At 42.4% G+C, this 13,179-nt stretch overlaps 1 protein-coding gene across 4 annotated transcripts in view; it reads left to right on the top strand.

Annotated features, from left to right (window-relative positions):
* The window catches only part of LOC121280146 (copine-9-like), a 409,662-nt gene extending 400,098 nt beyond the window's left edge, over nt 1-9,564 (top strand). For all 4 annotated transcript variants that reach the window (XM_041191835.1, XM_041191836.1, XM_041191834.1 and 1 more), the window contains 2 exons: nt 7,188-7,261; nt 9,348-9,564. In XM_041191835.1, the coding sequence (XP_041047769.1) occupies nt 7,188-7,261; nt 9,348-9,539 (266 nt within the window). In that variant the 3' untranslated portion in view covers nt 9,540-9,564. The remainder of the gene's footprint in view (nt 1-7,187; nt 7,262-9,347) is intronic.
* The last annotated feature ends 3,615 nt before the right edge of the window (nt 9,565-13,179 follow it).

The raw sequence follows: 13,179 nt of genomic DNA, 5'->3' as shown, positions 1-13,179 counted from the left end.
CACTGTGTTTGAGACGAGCTGTGGGGACAAGGGCTGCACTGTGTTTGAGACGAGCTGTGGGGACAAGGGCTGCACTGTGTTTGGGGTGAGCTGTGGGGACAAGGGCTGCACTGTGTTTGAGACGAGCTGTGGGGACAAGGACTGCACTGTGTTTGGGGTGAGTTGTGGGGACAAGGGCTGCACTGTGTTTGAGACGAGCTGTGGGGACAAGGGCTGCACTGTGTTTGGGGTGAGTTGTGGGGACAAGGGCTGCACTGTGTTTGAGACGAGCTGTGGGGACAAGGGCTGCACTGTGTTTGAGACGAGCTGTGGGGACAAGGGCTGCACTGTGTTTGGGGTGAGCTGTGGGGACAAGGGCTGCACTGTGTTTGGGGTGAGCTGTGGGGACAAGGGCTGCACTGTGAGGTGAGCTGTGGGGACAAGGGCCACACTGTGTTTGGGGTGAGTTGTGGGGACAAGGGCCACACTGTGTTTGGGGTGAGTTGTGGGGACAAGGGCCACACTGTGTTTGGGGTGAGTTGTGGGGACAAGGGCCACACTGTGTTTGGGGTGAGTTGTGGGGACAAGGGCTGCACTGTGTTTGAGACGAGCTGTGGGGACAAGGGCTGCACTGTGTTTGGGGTGAGTTGTGGGGACAAGGGCTGCACTGTGTTTGGGGTGAGTTGTGGGGACAAGGGCTGCACTGTGAGGCGAGTTGCAACGGGGAGGCAAGAGTTTTACTGTGTTTGAGGCGAGTTGGGTGGAAGGCTGCACTCCAGTTGAGGTGAGTTGTGGGGCGGGTCAAGGGTGGCACTCCGATTGATGGTAGTGCACAAGCAGTTGCTGGGGGTGGGGAAGGAAGCAGCCACGCATTTGGGGAATCTTGTATAAAGTGACCAATCCTCCACAGCTGAGATAGTTTAGGCGTAGCCATCTTGACATGCTTGGAGCCAGGCTGCTGGCTTAGCTGCCCACTCAAGCTATGCAGAGGCCTGAAAGTGCCACCAAATGTTCGAGAGCGCTTCACCCTTCAACCACAGACTACAAACTAATGAGCGTTTTATTGGACTGCAGAACAATTGGACGACTCCACGTTTGTACTGTCTCCTTACGAAAGCTGGCCATGGAGCAGTCACTGGTGGAGGCGCTTACAGCCTCTTGCAATGTTGTCATTCAGGTTTGGACCAGTTTCCCCCATGGTTCAAGCTAACAGTGCAGCCTTGCAGCACAGATTAGGGGAATGCCTGAGCTGAGCACACAGCATGTAGTCCAGTTGCCGCTAATCTGTCAGGTGGAGTTTGGTGGAGTTTCAAGCAGTCATGCAGCGCACTAAACTCTGGTCATCCAAATGGTGGTCAGCGCTCTCCGGGATGTGTGAATGGACCTTCAGACCTAACCAAGAGAGGTTCTTAGAACACCCAAGCTCATCCTGTGGGAGGAGTACATCTAGAACATGAAGCCTGATGACCTAGCTGTATGCCTCATGGCTTACAGAGAGCAGAGACAAAGAAGAACAGAGTGATGGAGGCATCTGGCCGGGCAGAGGGAGGAGCAACACCCTCAGGAGGAAGGGACAGCTGGGGCTCCCGCTGCCAAAGAGCCACAGCTAGTCAGCGCCTAGCTAGACCCAGGGTCTATAGATGTCGCCTTTCATTCCTGCAGATGAACGAGAGCCAGTGTTGCTGAAGACTGCGCATGTCTAGGGAACTGGTCGGTCACATCTGTCACCTGCTGCAGGATTTGGCGTCACAGCAATGGGGGTCAACCCATTCAGCAGTGCAGGGCCGATATCCTAGACCAAGGTCTTCCTGGCGGCTGCCAGCACTATCACATCAGACTGAAGGTGGATGGACTCCTCCATCGTGCCTTGCAATCTGAGGAGTGCAGAGGATACCCCTTCCTGATGTTCCTGGGCTTGCCTTTGAAGCTCCAGCAACTGAGGTATGACCGAGTCCAGGGGCTCATCATCTGACTCAGACTCAACAGATTTATGGCTCCAGCAATCCTCCGAGTGCCAGAAACCTAGGAAACCCCTGCCTCCACCTGCTGTGGATCAGACAGAGCAATGTGCTCACCAGATTGTGACCCCTAGGCGATTCTAGAACTAGGTCCAACCACGGTGAAGGATGTGGGTGAGGGCTGTGATGGGTCTTCACTTAGGGTTTCAGTAGATCCCTCTTCTGAGTTTTCTTCAGGGTTTGAGCCAAGGGCCATGGACCCCCTTGGCTGTTCCTAAATGTGCCTGTGAAAACAAGGAAGGATAATTAGTACATGGCAGTGGCCTGTGAAATGGGACACATCACTCACAGCATGGTTGTCTGAAGGATGTTGCACTGCTGATCCTTACTTGGTAGAGCGCCTCCAACTTTAGCATCAGCACAGAAATGGTCCAGATCTTTGCTGGCCAGCTGTATGAACCTATTTTCAGTCCATGAGGACCTTGATTTCAGGCATTCCTCCAACAGTCTGAGTGATCTCCCTTTTGTTGTGTGCCAGCTTGTCCTGCATGAAGACGGATGGAGTGTAAACAGGACGCCTGCCAGACCAGATGATAAATATGTCTGGCACATGTGGGTGGTGAGTGGTCCCATGGATGGGATGAGGACAATGAAGTTGTGTGTGAGAGAGTGAATGGTGATGTCCCTTTAAGAGGCAGTGAGTGAGATCTCTGTGGATGTGTGATGGGTTTGTGAGTGTGTGAGTTGAGAGTGATGAAAAGAATGACTTACCCTGGTGGAACGGAGGGGATCATTCATCCTCTTTCAGCACTTGGCAGCTGTCCTCTTTTGCAGGTCGTTGGCACTGACCACCGCTGCCACCGCCTCCCAAACCGGATTGTTGATCTTGGTGCCCCTCCTGTGGCCAGAAGCGGGGTGGGTGGGTAGAGGACATCACGGCGTAACTCCACGGCTTTGAAAAGGCGTTCCGGGGCACGTCACTGAATGCAGGAGGGCTGAAGTCTTCTTGCCTTTCAAGGCCATGTCTTCTGTGCAGCAGACCTGGGCTGGAAGCACTGAGAACTGTGCGCATGATATGAGGATGCGGCGAGGTGACAGCGTGGTGGGTGAATGAGAGCCCACTTGCCATCAAAATAGTGTATTTCCCAGGAATATATGATTAATGAGGCACGATTGGGACGATATGGTGTGAAAAACTGCCACTGTAGCCGGCGGGCAAAACGTTCTTTTTCCTACCAGCTACCTCACTCCGTGCAAATCTGGGACAATTCCGCCCATAATCACGTTATCAAATCAACCATAAGTAGAGAGGTTTGCTGCCCAATTAAGAGTGTTTGTAAGTGTGGATAGAATTTTTGATTGGTAATTGATCTTTCTGACTTGCCCTCCAATTTATTTCATTTGACTCAGCTTTCTTCTCTTGAAAGTGTCAATTATGGAGGGTTTTATTATGGTAAACAGGTAATATTTCCACTTGATGGTAATCAGTAACTAGAGGACATAAATGTAAGATCACCAATCAAAGCATGAAGGAGGATTTTCGGAGGATATTTTTAATTAGTAGGGTTGCCTGGATGTGCAATGTTATCCATGGAAACTGTGGTGGTAGCAAAACTCCCTAACAGCTTTCAAAAGAGAAAATAGATATGAATAAAGCGCAGGGGAATGGAACTAAATAGATAACTCTTTTAGAAAACTAACAGGCATGCTGGGCTGAATAGTCTCTTTTATCCTGTAAAATTCTATAAATCTTTTCTATACCTGGTAGCATATAGTTCCATGGGTAATGTGAACCTCTGCACTACCTCAGTTATGTGCTCTTTTTACTCACTTGACAACCAATGGGCTGCAGGAACCATCAGAGCTCAGCCTTAACTTGTTCACCACTGATATCCTTAGAATAGACAGGTAATTGCTTTATTGAAAAATCATCCCACTGACAGGTGCCAAAATGTGAAGACGATACAAATAAAATGAGTAACCACAATTCATAACCTAGTTTTAGACAATCATTTAAATAAAAATAAAGTATAAAATAATGAAAGTATTCCACGATTATGAACATTTATTATAAAAATAATTACGTTGCAAAATGCAGGTCCCCTTAATTTACAGAAAAAAAATGAAAGATCTACTGCATTCTGCATTTTGTAATAAAGTCCATAGATCATATGTTGTCAAGTTGAGTTCATTAAATTTTCAATCATTTACATACTATTTATGAGTTTTAGAAGGTAGGGAATTGGGCTATATCTTAAGTAATTTTATTATGCTTAGGTGGTGCAAGAATACCAACAGTTAAGCCTGTCCTACAAGAGGCTCACAGCAGTTATGTTTATGTTAAAAGCAATGAAAGCAGGCTCATGACCCAAAAAGGTTGACTGAGTGCAGTTAGTAAGTTGAAGAGATATTAATTTCTTTTGCTACGGTCAAATAGTTTTTCCATGTTTCAGTTTACCTTAGCCATCCTAATAATTAATGAATCCTGATTGACTTTTCCCGTTCCTTGGCTAAGGGATACTGCATCCAACAATTTTCTACTGCTGCTTTGGCTGAAAGCAGGGATTGAACCCAGGATTTTCCTTCCCTACATGCAGCCAAAAGGCATCAGTCTCATCAAAATTTCCCTATGTGCTTTTAAAAATAATTCTGTGGCCTATGAAACATTAATGGAACCAAATAAAGTATGTGAATATTGAGCCTGCAGTGTTGATTGCTAAATAATAAATAAATCCTTCTACCAGTGATTGCTTATTGTTCACATCCGTTGTAACGTTGCAGTACACCTCAGTAAAATATTCAGTCATTCAAGGATGAAAGATCTATGAGAGTAAAAATAAAAACGTCAGTAGTTGACTGGAACACCTAAGGCCACATCAGTTTAACTCCCTTATATCCAGGTGGGTATTTGTTTTATATTCATGTTTAAATAACATAAAAATTGCAAATAAAAAGTTGTTTTTTTAATTGTAATCACATTTTTTAATACAATGCATCCATACTCTACTACGATTTTTTCTTATTAGAAATCTTACTTGAATAATTTCTTATTAAAATGTTTAACTTTAATAATTTATTTTAATTAGGCCTCATAGTACCCCATCATGATGGGGCCATAAAATATCAGAGTTAAGACCAAGTGTGATATTCAGGTGAAGTGGGGTTAGAAAATGGTGGATTATTGCGCCATTTTGTGCCAATGTAATACAGTCCCCATTTAAAGTCATACAATGTCTTCACAAATTTGCATATACCTTCAATTTAATTCCTTTGACTGAGTGGTAGTGCTCTCATCTCTGGATCATAAGTCGTGGTTTGAAGCCCCAGTCCAGAGATTTAAGCGCATGATCCAAGCAGTGGTGCATTAGCAGAGATGCCAGCTCTGGGATGTGGTGTTTAACTAAGCACCCACCTCCCCCTCAGCTGGACAAAAAAAGATTCCTGTGGCACTATTCAAGAAGAACAGAGAGAGTTCTCTTGGTTTCTTAACTGACATCATTAAAAAATATCTGGTCATTTACATCATTGCTGGTTGTGCAGCCTTGCTGTGCGCAAATGGGCTGCCACATTTCCATGTATTAGTAACTACACTTCAAAAGTACTTAGTTGGCTGTGAAGTGCTTTGGGATGTCCTGAGATTAATGCAAATGAAAATTGGGCGGTTTCCATAATGATTGGTCAATACTTAGCGCTAATTATATGCTTGGATAGCAAGATGAATATCTACCCCTGTTTCTCTTCAAAAAAAGGTACAGATGGTAAATGGGGGTTCCACAGCTCCACCACTGACAGAAGGGTGTAATTACAGCATGACAAGTTTATACTGTAAATGTGGACATAGGAATTTATAACAGTGTGTGCACTGATGTAAGATTTTTCATTATATATTATGCATAATATCCCAGTTTGTGTGAAGAGCAAAATGGTATTAGTTGACAGCATTTAAGCTGCAAATTCTGAAACAGAAAACAATTACACACTATCATTTACCAAATAATTTCCATAGTTTCCCTTTGTCCACGTTGGCACCCTTTTTGAAAAGAGTTAAATCATTGAGAGAGACCAGGAGAGCAAATAGATAATACAGTGCCTGATGGTTGCAATTTTGTACATGTCCAGACTTTCAGCTGATATCACTTGCTGCAAAAATGGACTTATAGGTGTTTGGTAGTACAGAATTTGAGTATTGCTGAAAAAGACATTTTGTTGAAGCTTTTTATCTTGCACTCATCAGGACAATCATAAGAATACCAATGTCAGGGGAAGCAACAACTTTATGCTATATGAGAAGAGAGTGCCGATTGGTTAGCAAGTGGACTCTGATTGGTAGAGGTCTTGCCATGGTGAATGCACCAGTTCATGATGACTGACAGTTAACTGCCCAGTATTATTTGATATTTTAAATCAGATAGCTTGACTCTGATTGGTCAAGGTATTGCCCCAAGGAATGAACCAGTGTATGGCTATCACAAAATAAGCGATATCTATTCTCTGGTTCATTCCTCGGGGCAATGCATTGACCAATCACAGTCAAGCTGCCAGGTTTAAAATTTCAAACAATACTTGGCAGTTAACTGTCAGTCACCATGAACTGGTGCACTCTCCATGACAAGGCCTCTACCAATTAGAGTCCACTTGCCAACCAATCAGCACTCTGTTCTCGTACATGATAAAGTTGTTGCTGACATTGATATTCTTGCGATTGTCCTGATGAGTGCAAGATGAAAAGCTTTGACAAAATGGAGCTTATATTTGAATTGAATGCTGGCATTAAATTACTACCAGCGTTCCTCTGACTGGTGATATATTTTTGCTATACTTGGAGATTTGTGAATTTTTAATGAAAAATACAATTCTATCAGCATTGTCTTTGATGCCACATTGCTTATGGCATATGATACTGTGACCCTGGTACACATCAGGTTTGTAATATACAAACAATTATGATATTGGGAACAAATACAAAAATAGCTGGAAAAACTCAGCAGGTCTGACAGCATCTGCGGAGAGGAATACAGTTAACGATTCGAGTCCGTATGACTCTTCATCAGGGTTCCTCTCCGCAGATGCTGTCAGACCTGCTGAGTTTTTCAAGCTATTTTTGTTTTTGTTTCAGATTTACAGCATGCACAGTATTTTCTTTTATGATATTGGGAATTCTTGTTAGCAAATTTTGCAATAAAAATCACTATACTCAGCATTATGTATTATTCTTTGAACAAAATCCTTTATTTTCCCTGTTTCTTGCAGCTATGGAGGAACTGGATGGAGATGAAATTCGGATCTCCTCTAGGGGGCGTATTGCAGAACGTGACATTGTCCAGGTCAGTGATGGGGAAAACTTTAGAGACAATAATCTGAGACAAAATAAATTGGTATTGGGAAATGTATTGGGTAATAAACAAAAGTCAGCATGGATTTATTAAAGGCAAATCATTTTTGGCTAACTTCATTGCTAAAATAACAAAGGGGGTTGATGAAGATAGTGCAGCTGATTTTGTATATATAGACTTTCAAAAGGCTTTTGACGAAATAGCACATAATGGATTTGTTATCAAAGTTAAAGTTTGTGGGATTAATGAGACAGTGGCAGCATGGATACAAAATTGGCTAAGAGACTGAAGGCAGAAAATAATGGTGAAAAGTGTTTTTCAGACTAGAGGAAAGTACAGGGTGATATTCTGGGATTAGTATTAGGGGCTATGTTCTTTTTGATATATATTAATGACCTGGACTTAGCTATGTGGCATTATTTCAAAGCTTGCAGATGATACAAAACTCAGAAAAGTAGTAAACTATGTGGAAGATAATAATAGATACCATGAGAACATAGAGAGACTGGTGAAATGGGCAGACACATGGCAGATAAAATTTAACAGAGAAGTGTTAAGCAATGTATTTTGGTATGAAGATTGAAGAGAAGCAAAGTGTACTGAATGGTACAATTTTAAAGGGGGTGCAGGAACAGAGAGACCTGTTTGTACATATACAAATCTTTGTAGGTAGCAGGAAATGTTCAAAAGGCTATTGAAAAAAGTATATGGAATATTTAGCTTTATTAATAGAGGTACAAGGTACAAAAGCCAGGAAATTATACTAAACCTTTATGAAACACTGGTTAGGCTTCAGCTGGAGTACTATGTTCATTCCTGGGCATCATATTTTAGGAAGGATGCTAAAGCCTTAGAAGAGAGTACAGAAGAGATGTACTACAATAGTACCAGGGATGAAGGATTCCAGTTATGTGGAGAGACTGGAGAATTTGGGGTTGTTGTTAGAGAAGAGAAAGTTAAGGCAATATTTGATAGAAGCACTCAAAATCATGACAGAGTACATAAGAAACTGTTTCCTATAGCAAAAAGATCAACAACCAATTTAAGGTGATTAACAAAACAACCAGAGAACATGGGAAGGTATTTTTTTTTACACAATAAGCTGTGATTTGCTTGAAAAGATGATGAAAGCAAATTCAACAGTAACTTTCAAAAGAGAATTGAATAAATAGTTGAAAGGAAAAACAATTACTTGGCTATAGGGAAAGATCAGGGAAGTGGAATTAATTGCATAGTTCTAGCAAAAAATCAGCATGGGCTGAATGGCCTCCTCCTGCCCTGTATCATTCTATAATTCATTGATAATAGGCCAGAATTTCTTCTATTGCTTCCCACCGGGTCATTTGCACACTGTATAATGGCCGCTGTGGTTGAGATCATCTGCTTCTACTCAACAGCAGAAATGTTGACAATTGCCTGTATTGTCTTCACCTGCACTAGGCTTTTCCAACACTCTGAGATTGTCCTGGCTGTTCCAGGAATGAGGATTAATCTTCAGGACACTGTTATAAGCAGCCTAGGAGACAAAATGTAGGGGTATTTAATTTTCTTTAAACAGCTATAAAAATATTGAAGGCAGGGAAAAAAGGATTGTTTTGACTGACGGTCATAACTTACCCATTCGAGTGTTCCTATTGGCCTGGAAAGGCAGTGATCTTTACAGGTGGAAATGTTGAGTGTACAATGGCTGGAGTGTTGGGTTGGGGCAGTTGAAGGCAGGAGGCCACATGTGAAACCTCCAAGAAGACATGCAACCAAAGTTGGAAACCCTAACCAGCAGCCACCCAAACCACATCTGTAGGGGTAAGCTACTGCACCAAGAATCTTCCAGAACTCTCTGTTGGGGCATCTTGAGCAAACCCAGGGAAGGGGCAGGAGACCAGGTATATCCCATTGCCTCAATATAATGGCAACACCAAATCTGCACTTATCACAAGGCAAAGAGAATCAGAAATGACACGGAATTAAATAAAGCAGTGATAGCCTCTATATTCAAATGACCTTTAAGAATGTTATTATATTGTATGACACATTAATGGCACCACTCTTACCTCGCTTGCCATGATTTCTCTTTCAGTTTGTCCCATTCCGTGATTATGTCGATCGATCTGGAAACCAGGTTTTGAGTATGGCTCGACTTGCCAAGGATGTTTTAGCAGAAATCCCGGACCAGCTGCTCTCCTACATGAAGACAAGAGACATAAAGCCACGGCCAGCACCTCCCTCTTACACATCTGCCTCACAACAGTCATTTCATACGAGGATCTGAGGAAATTCACTCTCTCCTCGATCAGTGTATTTATAGACTGCTTTTAATATGATTCCTATTGGAACTTCTGTATGTGCGTATGTGTGAGCGAGAGAAACGGACTGGCATTGAACATGCTCTCATTCCATTGTTGAGACATTGGCCATATTTATTCCAGCCGCTAATGTCATCATCGCGTTCATGGTTGACTAATTGGAAATATTGGAAACTTGCTGGATGAGGTCCATCTATCATTTTGGGTTTGTGGCTTTATAACAGCTACAACCTCTCCTGTTCCCAAGTCAGACAAAATATCATTATATGCTTTACTCTGTCCTACTCTGAGCAGCCTGAAATGATCATGCTCCCATCCCCTAAAAGCCTGTACATGAGCTTTCAACATTTACCCAGTGTTATCTTTATATTTGGTTTAGTGCCAATTGTAGCAGTGACCATCATCGCTGGAACATCAACATGCTGGGTTCAATCATCAGTGTTTGAAGAAGAGCCAATTCAAAATCTTTGTCTATTGTTTTGATAGGTTAGCAGTGATTTTGGACTTCATTGAGATCAATGCGTTCTAGAGAGCAAGGAAACCCAATAGAGTTACAATGCATTATTCAGGTTTCCAAGCTGGTTAATGCTAATGACTTCAAACCTTGCGGACCAAACTCTTCCTTGTCTTCTTGAAGATAAAATTTGAAAGTGCTAGCCGAAGTTTCAAACTCCAGAAGGTTAACATTGCCCGTCTGCATAGTAATGTAACATGAACGCGCACACAGGTTGATCCAAATATCTCATACTGCACATATCCTCAAAAAGTAATCATTAGATGGCACCCTCATCTTCTTCCAGTCCACATGCAGCATGGCTCCATCAGTACTTTAGCTCTCCTTAGTCACCTTCAATTGACATTGTTGAAGACTGGTATTCTCACTGGATTTCCTTCACCACCCTGTGTTAAACCCCATCCCACACACCTCCACTCCCACCTCCCCCCATCCCCACATATTATATTGTCATCCCCAACACAGTTTACATATATCTAGGTCGATCTCTATGTATAACCAGCCACCGGGTGATACATAAAAATGACATTGGGTTGACTTGTCTCCTAGTTTACACCTATGGTGGATTGTCAGGAACAATTTCTCTTGGGTGGAAGACTCAATGACCCCAACTCTCTGCTCTGAAATGAGAATTAGTCATGTGGGGATTCATGAGTGTGAGCCTGTGCCATACCACTTAGCTTCAAACCTTGTTGGTATAGCAGTGGTTTGTATAAACTTTGTGGTGGTGTTATCTTCATTATCTTAAATTTCCTCCTTTCCCAATTAGCTGCAGCACACTCCAGCTACAAAGGCAGAGAGCCGCCCTTCCCCCCTCATGAAGAAACACCTGGTTAACCCCTCTTGCTCTGATGGCTTAAGTATTAGGATCTCATGAAATGCAAAGTCACAGCTCCTCACTTGTGATCTTACTACAACATATATGTTGGAAATCCACTGTGCTATCTATCAATGTTGTCTAAACCCACTGTTTGTGTTTTCAAAGTTTCCGACAGCAGGTTCTTTGAATTGTGGCTTTTGGACATCCATGGTAGATAGATGTTTATAGGGTCCATTTCTACTTTCGGACTATGATTCTGGGAGCATGCTGTTTTGTGAACGGTTGCATGTTCCCATATGTGCAGATTGCATCACACTGCTACAGAGCATTATGAGATGTACAGTTTAAACCTTCAGTATTGTCCTGCTAATAAGACTGATGTGAATCAGATCACAAGGTGAAATGAAGGAAAGGGAGACCTGGTGAAGATGGAGTATAAGCCAAACCCTGTCATTCTGTGATGTAGACTATTAATACAATGCCTACTCGAAGACCATGCCAAATAATATTTGTGTTTTTCATTAAGAATCTATTAAAAGATCTAAAGGAAAGTGCAACTTATTACAGTTAAATGTTTTTCCTCTGCTCCTATCTTGAAGGGTTACAAATCCACATAAATACATTCTTGTATGTGTAGACAGAGTGTGAGCAGATTATTCCAGCAAAAGGGAGCACAACATGCACTCTCGATCCCATCCTCACCCACTTTCTACAAAAACATGCAACCTTTGGATTGGCTGACAGCTATATCAATACACTATTTTGAGGCTTTCTAAAGGCCAGAAGATTACCCTCCCCATGCAGCCATTGGCCTTTAGGGGCTGGATTTTCCCATCCTGACACAGGGCCAAATTGCATCGGTTGGGCTTTAAAAAGAGCAGGCAGAACAAATTCCAGGATTCCCGGTGCCAGCAATTTTCATTAGTGTAGGAAATAGCAGGACCAGATCATGAGTCCACACCCAGTTGTCCCAATGTTGCCAGTGCCATTGCATTTCAGACCTTCTGCAATTTTCAAGGAATCCGGAGGTTTTGGAAAGCTATGTGCTTCATACCAGCTCAGAGGTGTTGTGAACGATAGGAATTGGGAACCATAGGAATGGTAGTTCAAAAGGTGCTTCTAACTTCACATTTCATAATGAAATGCTGCATCATAAGTTATATATAGTTTTTAATATAGTGAGTGATGATAGGGCTTTGTTTTGAAAAGCTAAGTGACCATTAAATAATGTGCTTGACAGGTTGTCGCTTCTGACATCTGGCAAGCTGTCAAGGCAATGAACAGAATAGTTAAAGTGGAAAAGTCTTCAGATGCATTATATTACATTATTCAATACCTAAGGCGCTATCCTGCATTGATCAGAAGTGAAATTCAGATTTGATTGTGTGAAATGTGCCATCTACTTTCACGTCTTCCTTGAACTTTAACTCAGCCATCCTTTTGGCTGTTTCAAAGCTTTGACATGGCTGAGCTTGCATTGTCTTTGAAGTTCGGCTCAGCCATCTGTTTCACTATTTCAACATTTTGACAGGAGGCTGAGCTTCTTCAAATGCTTTAATATATTCAGATGAGGAGGTTTTGTTGACACTATTGTTCAATGAAATTTAATTATGAATGCTTGGCTGAGCTTCAAACTCACTAATGAACTCTTCTCAGGAGGTGTTGTTTGCACAGTCATTTAGCAGAATCTCATTATGAATGCTTGGCAGACTTCCAAACTCACTAATGGTTTCTGCTCAGGTTGTTGACACAGCTTCCAAGGGAAATGTGAGATTGCATGTTTTTGACAGAGCTATGAGATTTTAAGGGGAGCATGGTTTTATCTATACACATTCATAAGAACATAAGAACTAGCAGCAGGAGTAGGCAATACAGACCCTCGAGCCTGCCCCGCCATTCATTACGATCATGGCTGACCTCATTTTGGCCTCAACTCCAATTTCCCGCCCTCGCCCCATAACCTTTCAACCCGTTACTAATTAAAAATCTGTCTATCTCCTCCTTAAATTTATTCAGCGTCCTGGCATCTACTGCACTCTGAGGTAGTGAATTCCATAGATTCACGACCCTTTGAGAAAAGTAATTCCTCCTCATCTCTGATTTAAATCTACCATCCCTTGGCCTAAAACTATGGCCTCTCATTCTAAAATGCCCCACAAGGGGAAAAATCCACTCCACGTCTACTTTGTCTATCCCCTTTAGCATCTTATATACCTCAATCAGATCTCCTCTCATCCTTCTATACTCTAGCGAGTATAGGCATAAACTGCTC

The sequence above is a fragment of the Carcharodon carcharias genome, chromosome 7 (genome assembly GCF_017639515.1).
Source record: "Carcharodon carcharias isolate sCarCar2 chromosome 7, sCarCar2.pri, whole genome shotgun sequence".
In the NCBI taxonomy this organism is placed as follows: Eukaryota; Metazoa; Chordata; class Chondrichthyes; order Lamniformes; family Lamnidae; genus Carcharodon; species Carcharodon carcharias.
This window is presented reverse-complemented; position numbering and strand designations above follow the sequence as displayed.